This window comes from Pteropus vampyrus, unplaced genomic scaffold (assembly GCF_000151845.1).
Source record: "Pteropus vampyrus isolate Shadow unplaced genomic scaffold, Pvam_2.0 Scaffold150, whole genome shotgun sequence".
Lineage (NCBI taxonomy): Eukaryota > Metazoa > Chordata > Mammalia > Chiroptera > Pteropodidae > Pteropus > Pteropus vampyrus.
Genome location: NW_011888931.1, coordinates 3,971,141 through 3,981,185, shown reverse-complemented (window position 1 = coordinate 3,981,185; position 10,045 = coordinate 3,971,141). Strand labels below are relative to the sequence as shown.

Below are 10,045 nucleotides of genomic sequence, written 5' to 3'. Positions count from 1 at the left end.
AAAAAAACATAAAATAAAATAAAAAAATAAAAGTGGCAATAGTTTTAAAGAAGCAGCAGCCTTAAAGCAGCAATAGCTAATGTTACATGTGTGGAAACGGGGATTTTATTACTAACCTTGCAGAAATAGAAAGGATTATAAAAGAATATTATAAGCAACTTGCGGCAACAAACTGGATAAACTAGATGAAATACATAAATTCCTAGAAACACATAAGTGACCTAAACTGACTGAAGAGGAAATGGAAAATCTGAACAGACATATAACAAGTAAAAAGATTGAATCGGTAATCAAAAACTTCCTAACAAAGAAAAGCCCAGGATTAGATGGCTTCCCTTGTGAATTGTGCCAAACATGTAAAAAAGAATTAACACTAATGTTTCTCAAACCCTTTCAAATTATTGAAAAGGAGGTAGTAGTTCCTAATTCATTCTATAAGGCCAGCATTGCACTGATATCAATGCCAAACAAAGACATCACAAGAAAACTACAGATCAATATCTTTTATAAATATAGATGCAAAAGTCCTCAACCAAATTCTAGCAAACCCAATTCATTAATATATTAAAAGTATTATATATCATGACCAAGTGGGATTTATTTCAGGAATGTAAGAGCATTTCCAACATAAGAAAATCAATCAATGTAATATATCACTCTAATAGAACAGAAGATCAAAACCACATGTTCATCTCAATAGATGTAGAAAAGGCATCTGACATTTCTCCAAAGAAGATATACAAATGGCCAATAAACATATGAAAAGACATTTAACATCGTTGGTAATTAGGGAAACGTGAATCAATATCGCAATGAGATACTACTTTGCACGTACTAGGATGGCCATAATAAATAAAACAGAAAATAACCAATGTTTGTGAGGATGGGAAGAAAGTAGAACCCTTATAAATTGCTGATAGAATACAAAATGGTGTAGCTTCTGTGGAAAACAGTTTGGCAGTTCTTCAAAAACCTAACAGAATTATATAGCACACCAATTCCATTCCTAGGTATATACTGAAAAAGAATTGAAAACAGGGGCTCAAACAGATATTTGTACACTAATGTTCATTACAGCATTATTCATCACAGTCAAAAGGTGGAAATATTCCAAGTGCCCATGAACAGATAAATGGATAAATAAAATGTGGTGTATACATACAGGGATATATTACTCAGCCATAAAAAGGAATGAAGTTCTGATACATGCTACAACATAAATGAACCTTGAAAACATTATGCTCAGTGAAATACGCCAGTCACAAAAGGACAAATATGATTCCACTTATATGAAATCTCTATAATAGGCAAATTCATAAAGACAGAAAATAGATATTAAAGGATAACCACGGCTTGGGAAGGCAATGAGGAGTTATTGCTTAATGGTTGCAGTATTTCTGTGATAGAAAATATATGGAAACAGCACAAACGGATACACTGGTTGCACAACAGTGTAAATGTAATTAATGACACTGAATTGTACACTTAAAATGGTTAGAATGACATGTTTATGTTATATATAATATACAGTTTACCACCATAAAGTATTATTTTAAAAAGTAAGAGTTTAAAGAATGAATAGAAGTGTTTTTACCTGTAGCATGATGTGATTGCAAATAACATAATTAGAAGGTATGCTAAATGAAAGAAAGGGATTACTGTCAGAGAAGTTGCCTCAAATTCCAGTTGTCTGGAAGGTGATGCAAAGTTGACCACCTGTCACAAAAATATACTCAGTTAAATTACTTCTAATTCTAACATTTGCATGTGAGTTACAAACACTATTGAAACACTTATACTGACGGAGACAACATGTTCAAAATCAGTAAAAAATCAAAATGCATGGATTATGATTTCAGAATGAAGAGGATAATACAGATTTACTTCTTTCCACAAATCAGCGGCATGCGTTCTAAAATTTCTTACAAAAATCCAAAGTTTAAAACTCCTAAATATACAAAATCTGAATTTCATATTAAACTATGAAATCATTAGTAACTGTAGAAATTGTGACTTTTTCTCAGTTTTTATTAGATTGTTATCTTTTACTATTTTAATTGCACAAAAATCATTTCAGAAAGCCCTGGTTTTCAAAGGCTTTCTCCAGTAGGTGTCTCACTTTCACCAGGCTTATTCAGAATTATTAGTAGGTTTCCTGGCCCACCAATTACCGAACACTTAATATGTGCCTGGCACTATGCTATGATCCACTTGAAAAAATGCTGAGCTAGTTATCTTTTTCAATAACACCATGGAGTTTTTGCTTAAAGGTTTGTTTGTTTGTTTGTTTGTTTGTTTATTCCAATGAGCTTCAAACAAATTTTAGGGGCTCCCAGAAACAGTGAAAACTTTAACTAAAAGTAATTTGGCTAGAAAACTAAACCCCAAAGTTAAACCTAAAGATCAATGTCTACACTGAACAGACCTTACCTTGAGGATGTGGGATTTGTGTTTTCTAGCAGAATATTACCAAGGATCTAAGATTTGTGGCATCCTTTAGTGGGTTTAAGAAAGTTGGATTAAGTACCAAATTACAGTAGCGCACACCCAGCTTCAAGTCAAAGATTCCATTGCTATGATCCTTGGAACAAGTCTTCTTATCCCTCCCACATCCTGGCCTCCCTGTCAACCCCTGGGGAACCTGGATCATCTTCAAGGCCAGACTCTTTTTAATTTTGCTAAATTGGTTCAGGAAATGGATCAGCCACATCTTGCTATGCTCGTTATCCTCTCCATCCTTGGTCTTCAGGTAACATTGCAGCTCTATGCTTTGGCTTCCAGGAATAACTGGTTCGTTCCCATCTTCTTGCTTAAAACGGTTCCTCCAAGGATGCTGGCAAGGTAGATAGGCTGAGCAGTTTGGTCGTAGATGGGGAAGGTGATGTTTCTCCAGTCAAGTTTATTGTTCACCTGCCAGACTGACAGGAATGGGTTGGAGGGCACGTAGAAGCCTTGGTTCTTGGTACGCACCTGATAATAGTGGATCTAGGTTCCGTTTTTCTGTGTCACAGAGCATGCACCGCATCGTGCAGTTTACTTCTAATAAGATTTCTTGTTCCAGCAGCGAGGCAGTGTTAGAGACCACTAGATTCGAAGTGAAATTGACTTCGGTGCTCTTCTGGAGATGGAGAAGCTATTAGAGTCATTGGTGGTGAAACATGTCTGCACAAAGCGTCGTTCAGCCTTGGCCCGGCTTCCCATCGGGGTGTACTGCTCCTCGAGGTCCTCTTCTTCATCCCTGGCCAGGTAAATAAAGCCAGTGCCAAGAGCAGCCGTCAGCACTATGGGTTCCAGCAGAAAGACCCAGAGGCGCCAGCCTACCTCCCATCCCAGCCAACGCAAGGTGCAGGAGAGCGCCGCCTTCAGGCAGTTGGTGTGGCAGCGGTGCCTCTCAGACACTTGGTTTTCCCACGGTGAAGCCGGCGGAGATGACACCCATCTCACCGATGCGGGGGGGAGGCGGGAGGGGGGGGACAGTGTGACTCCTGCTCCAACTTGCATTATTGTCTTCACATCTGAAGAATCAATCACCTCTTCTGGTCATTACCGCCTGGCTTCAAGAGAAAAAGATCTTCACCAGTTAGCCCAGCTTAGGATCCTAGGGTTCTCTCAAGCCTTTCCTGTGGGTGCACCTGCTCCACCCTTCTTGTTCTTTCTTCGAGGGAAAAGTCTTAGTATTATATGCCTTCTTTCAATCCACAAAGCCAGTCTGGGCGCAGAGAAACTTCCATTTATTTTTCATGGGGCAGCGCCCTCAAGTGTTCATAGTTATGCGCCTTCGACCAGTCCTGAAGAGTAGAGCTGGTTGTCTTTGTGCCTGTCTGCAGAGGCTCCTGCTCACCCTCTGTGGATGTTGTAGGGGGTCCACTATGTGGAGTGCTGGAGGTGCACATGGTCTAGCTGGGGATTCCACAGGTGATGCTCCCTCAGAAGTTCATGGTGGGTCTCTAGGTAGAGTCTGCAAGGTGGGTAGTAGAAACCATGGCCTTTTGTTGAGTTCCACGCCCCCCGTTGCTGTGAGCCTCTACCCCTTTTCCCTGCTTCTCGCCGCTTCCAAACCATTCTGCTGTGTCAATCTCCTTAGTGTTCTGGGTGGAGTGAGAAAGAAGTAGCCCCTTGGACAAGTGGACACTTCTAAAACTACAGAAATACCATCGTGACGTTGTTGCACTGAGAATGTTAGATGGATAGATAGAAATACGAGGAGATAGTAATAATATTTTATGGTTAATTAATAAACTAGCTGGAGTTGGGATGCTTTCAGTTATCAACAGAGATTTACTACATGGGCTATTGTCAGATTTCAAAGTGATCCTGGTATAAGAACTAAATGTGCTTCAACTAATTTACTGAGACTATTATTGATCTGAGGCAAGAAGAGTAGGTCTTCAGTACCAGATCAACCAGATCAAAGGATAGATTATAATAAGCAACAGGTCTTTGGTGGGTACCATGTTGTTGTGTTAGTACCTCTAAAGCATGTCCTAATCTTTTATAAACATACAAAAATAAAAGTTTGTGATAATCTGTGAGACTCAGATTATGGGGTTGTTAGTAATATTTTGTGATCACCAAAGGCCTTTTCCTTTCCGTGTTCCAAGGGAGTGGTTCTGAGCCATTTGGTTTAATCAAATCGTATTTGGAAAAACTGATACCCGAGTCATTCTCTAACCACCTCATCCACAGCTACCACATGCAAGCTTTGCATACTCCACAAGTGTTACATGGTTATATTTTATTATTTTCTTTCCCATTTCAGAGAAGTATTAGTTAACAGTATTTTCTTTTTCATCTTAATGTATTTTGTGTTTACATATGTAAATTATCATATTCATGTCGGTAATTTTAATTGCCAAGAGCATATTTTTGAGTATACACACACACACACACACACACACACACACACACACATATATACAAATTATCTTAATGATATTGAGACTTGATGAATAAAGCAAATTCAATATCTATGTTTAGAAGACTTGCCTGTACCATTTCTCAGCAATTAACTATGAGTAGTTCATGGAGTCATTTTTCAATCTGGTTTTCTCTGCACTCTATCTCAAATTCTCCAAAATGTGTGAAGTATGGATGGTACCTTTTCCAGTCTCCAGTGTTTTTGTAAGCTTGTCTCTTTTTCTGATAATATTTCTTTAGTCTATTCCAGTTTCCAAGGTTAAATGACTTCTGTGTTCATGTCATTATTTTAAAGAAAACGTTCACCTAGCTTTAAACATGCACATAACTAAGATTTTGAAAGGCAGCTTGTGTGCAGTTCCTAGAATTTTGAAAATTACTTGGCACTTTTTTCATGGTTGGCAGTCACTCAGCATTAATAATAATTGTGTTTTTATGTGGATAGATATAAGCATTTTCATGAAATCTCCAGATTGTAAGAGCACTGAGCCTAAGAGTTCAGGGCAACTATCTTTAACAATATTTTAAAGAGGAAAGAAATAGGAAATTTTGTACGTTGGCTTTTCAAGTCTGTTTAAAGAGTGACCTTACCAAAATAACCACAAGATGGCATCAGCTTTCTATGTGAAAAGTTACAAATCGGACTGAGCATTCCTTTTCTCTTTCATTTGCATGTTGCAAGTCCTAGTTATAGCTACCTCTTGAGTTTATCATTCACGTACTATAAACCTAGTGGCATTTGTATCACATTTAAAGTCTGTAGAGGGGGAAACTGATTTAGGAATTCTATTTGTTGAACCATATTCGTGTTAGGGGAGAATGGCTCAGCTGGTTTCCTAGACATTTAAGCTGAAGTGTCACAGTGAGAACATTCACAAATGCTCTCTAATGGAGCAAATCACATTTTGTGGAAGTGACTACTCAGGTTTGTATATGTTAGTATCAATAAAGAAATTGTACAGTTTTGAATAGGAAAAAACAAAACAAAAAACAAAAAAAAACATAGGGCCTCTTACTGCCTATCTTTATGGTATTTCCTTAGCACAAAATCAGCATGCTTTTTTCCCTTAAAACAACCACTAAATGTCTACAATTGCTCACAAATCTGTCACTCAGAGTGCTAAATTCTATAGAAAAACATGTGTGCTTCATAAAGGATCTGTCTTTATCTAGTCTCCTCATTCTAGATCATTGATTCTAGACAATTTTATTTTGTTAATCTAGTTATCTAGATTGCTCGTGTTTGTGTGGGTCTAGAATGTCAAGCGAAAAAATTGCCATTGTTCTCTGCCAGTTTTTCTGTATCATTCTATAAAAGGAATTTGGTTTTCTTAAAATGCCTAAAAAATAAAATCGAGCCAAATAGTTTATGAGATCATCTGCTATTTTTGAGTTGGTTTCAGAGCTCAAGTGCAACTGTAACATGGCTTAGGAGCCACATGGTGTCTGATTAAACGAGTTCCTTAAGGTTCTCTTTTTCAATTTAGACAATCCTTCTGGCCTTTATTCTGAGAATAGTGTCTTATTTTTCAGGATAGGATCCTCCATACTTTAGAAAATGCCTTCTATATGAAAAGGGGAAGTGTACTAGAGAATTTAAGAATATAGTTTAGAATTTAAAATTTATCTAGTCTACATCTTAACCCATATTTGGTCTAGATAAAATTAAGCAGGCAAAGCATTATTTAGTGCTCAGTCACTTACCTTTTCTTTACCTCCTGTCACCATGTAGACTCCATTTTCCTTTTGTTTCCAGTCCTTCTCAAGCTGCCCGCAAGCCCTGTTTTTCTCTCTTTTCTAAGTCCCATTCTCTCAGGTTAGCTAAACCGAGTTTGGTATAAATAAAGGGAAGTTGCCCACTATTGTTTATAAAGCGTCTCTGTTTTAATTGTACTTTAGTAATATGGCTATTTGTTTCCTACATTTGATCATGAGCTCATGAGAAACAAGGACCATGTGTTTGGCACTCAGAGGACACTCTAATCTTAGTCAATAGGAGGAGATAGTAGAGGAATTAGCAGCAAAAATAAGGGACTTTCAATTGAACTATGGGAGTATCTGACTATTCTCACTAATAAGGTGGTTCTATTTGCCTCTCCATAGCTCCAGAAATTATGTAATTAAAATATAGCAGACATAATGACTAAAGTGTACTCTTTAGATTATGTAGTGTCTGTTCAGATGCCTAACTGAGTATTCTGAGATATGAGGTATCTTTTTGTATCTTCTCATCTGCCCCATCTTAAGCTTTTTTTTCCTTTTCTTTTCTTCCTTGTTGGTAATTAAAACAGTATACTTGTTCTACCTAATTTATATAATAATCTGTCACAGAGTATTATGAAGTCACTTAGTTTTCCTTGTCTAGGTTAAAATCTAAAGATTTAATAAATTGCATCAGGTATTGAGAAGAGGCTCTGAAATTGAAACATGAATAATTAAGAAAGAAACTGAGAAAGGAATTAAAAGTGACCAGTAACAATTAACCAAAAATATACTGTTGGGAAAGGGAAAACATTGTTAAAATTCTTATTATTAAATTCAAAATAAACAAATTCAAAACAAAATTCTTATTGTTAAAATTCTTAAATATTATGGTGGGGTGGTACTCTTATATTGATGGTTTCCAATGAATCATGGCTCCTGGTGTTTATGACTTTTTATGACTCTGGGTTTGGCCATGTGACTGACTTGGTCCAATGACACAGCAGAAACTGTGACATAAGCAGAAGGTCAATAAGTTCTCATGCATTTGGGATTTGCTTGCTTTAAAGCAAGAGAGTGCTGGTTTCCATTGACTTGGGGACACTTTCACAATGCTGATAGTAAAACTCTTTGAGGTACGGGTTACTTTATCCTTGATCTTCATTAAATTCCTTTTTATACAATAAAATGAATTTTTTGTTTCCTGTAGAGAAGCAATGCCCAGAAAAGATGGCCTACGAAACAGCAGAAGACAAACTGGATATTACTTAAGGTCAAGAAAAATAGAGATTTCTTTAATAGAAGTGTTGAAATTGGGGAGGACTCACATTAGACAGAAAAGTGGTATCTTGAAGACCACACTCAACATACAAAAAGGAAAAAAAAAAAAGACCAGATCAAAAGTTGATTGAGATATGACTTCAAAAAGGGGGAAACAATTTAATAATTAATAGAACAGAGAGAGAATCTAAAAACATCTAACAAAAGAAATTAGAGTAATACTCCAAGAGGAGCCCAAATCCAGGAGATAACTGAGTAGCTGCAGGTGGCCTTGGAGATGTTCTCTTTATTTATATTTATTTATTTATTTTTTATGCCTACAGCACCAGGTCTTCCTAGATGGTCTCCCATCCAAGTACTAACCAGGTCTGACCCTGCTGAGCTTCCGATATCAGACGAGATCAGGCGTATTCAGGGTGGAATGGCTGTAGACTGGAGATGTTCTCTTGAAGAACGGAAGAACTGGTCCAAATAGTTAAAGAAAATCTGAATAGACTTTTAAATTGAGAACTTGGGCAATTAGCTTAGACTACTTTACATATTATTAGGTTAATTTTGAGGTGATGAAGTTCTTAGGACAAGATTCATGTATTTCCTGAGTCCTCAGGGGACCAAGAATTTCTAGAGTTAAATCGAATTTCTAGAGTTAAATCTCCTCAAAAGCAAAGCACAGGGAAGAGAAACACTGCAAGGAACCAAGGAGGACAAGAGCGATTTGGTGTGCATCCTTCCTGAACTCTCTGTCTACACACACACGCACACACACACACACGCACACACACGCACACGCACACACACGCACACATGCACACGTGTGCACACACGTATACACAGTGCAACAGTGCATCTGGATCACAATATATATATTCATATACATGTGATTGTGATGTGATGGTCCTTTTTATGTGTCAGCTTGACAATAGTGCCAGTTATTCAATCACTTACCCAGGTGTTGTGATTTTTTTATAGGTATGATTAAAGTCCATAACCAGTTGGCTTTAAGGAAGGGAGATTATCCTAGGTAATCTGGTTGTGCCTAATTCAATTATTTGAATGGCCTTAAGAGCAGAGAGAAGAGTTTTCCCTGAAGAAGAAATTCTGCAGCGGGCAGCAGCTTCTGTTTGTGCCTGACAGTTCTAGACAGTTGCCTTCCTGATGGTTTGCCCTATGATTTTCAGACTTGCCTGGCCAACCCTGACAATTACATCAGCCAACTCTTGGCAATAAAGTTCTTAATATATATTTCCTACTGATTCTGTACCTCCAATTGAGCTCTCTCTAAATATGTATATTTCTGTAACTTGCTTTTTCACTAACAGTATGTCTTGGGGATGACATTATATTTAACTGCTGAATAATGTCACATAATATGAATATATGGATATATGGATATATTATGTCTCATCTAATTATCTTATTATTGGTGGATATTTTAATTGTTCAAATTTAAATTAGATTCAGATTTATTTTCATTTTCTACTTTGAAAATTTGCTCTATTGACTTCTCGCATCCAGCATTGCCATAATAAAATCTAATATCAGTCAGATTCTTGTTCTTTGCAGATAATTATTTTTCTTCTCTGAAGACTTTTTAAGGTATTACTCTTCTCTAATACTTCATGAGAACATATCTATGGTTGTTTCTCATCTTGCTCAATTTTCAATAGTCCCTTGAAATCTGAGACACATGTCTTTTGATGTTTTTGGAAATATTCTCTTATTATTACTTTTATTAATTTTTTCCCCCAGTCCCATTTCTCTTCCCTTCTCTCCTTGTGAATCTCATTTGATGGATGCAAGACTTTCTGGGACTTTCTCCCAAGCTTTAACTTTTATTTCATCTCCCACCCATTCATTATGTTGCACTGTGTTTAAGGTAAGGTGGTCAGTGTGATTTTTCAGCTTATTAGCATGCTCTTCAGTTGTGTCCATTCTATCATCCAGTCCATGTACTGAGTTTTATTTTAATAATAATAATAAATGTTTTTATTTTTAAAACCTAAAATCGCTTTGTTGTAATACCTGTTCTTTTTTTTTACAGTTACAATGTCCTCCTGAAGATATTAATTTCATTTTTATTAAGGCTTCATTTTGTTTGCTCTGTTTAACATTTTTTCATGGATATTAGTTCTGTCAACAAAATTTG

General features: G+C 36.7%; 1 protein-coding gene and 1 pseudogene across 1 annotated transcript in view; both read right to left on the bottom strand.

Moving 5' to 3' along the window:
• The window catches only part of PTCHD3 (patched domain containing 3), a 5,445-nt gene extending 1,944 nt beyond the window's left edge, over positions 1–3,501 (bottom strand). The window contains 4 exon segments of the mRNA XM_011369525.1: positions 1,595–1,716; positions 2,642–2,833; positions 2,924–3,114; positions 3,117–3,501. Of these exon segments, the coding sequence (XP_011367827.1) occupies positions 1,595–1,716; positions 2,642–2,833; positions 2,924–3,114; positions 3,117–3,501 (890 nt within the window).
• A 4,712-nt stretch (positions 3,502–8,213) lies between these two features.
• LOC111745281 lies at positions 8,214–8,332 on the bottom strand (annotated as a pseudogene).
• Between the last annotated feature and the right edge of the window lie 1,713 nt (positions 8,333–10,045).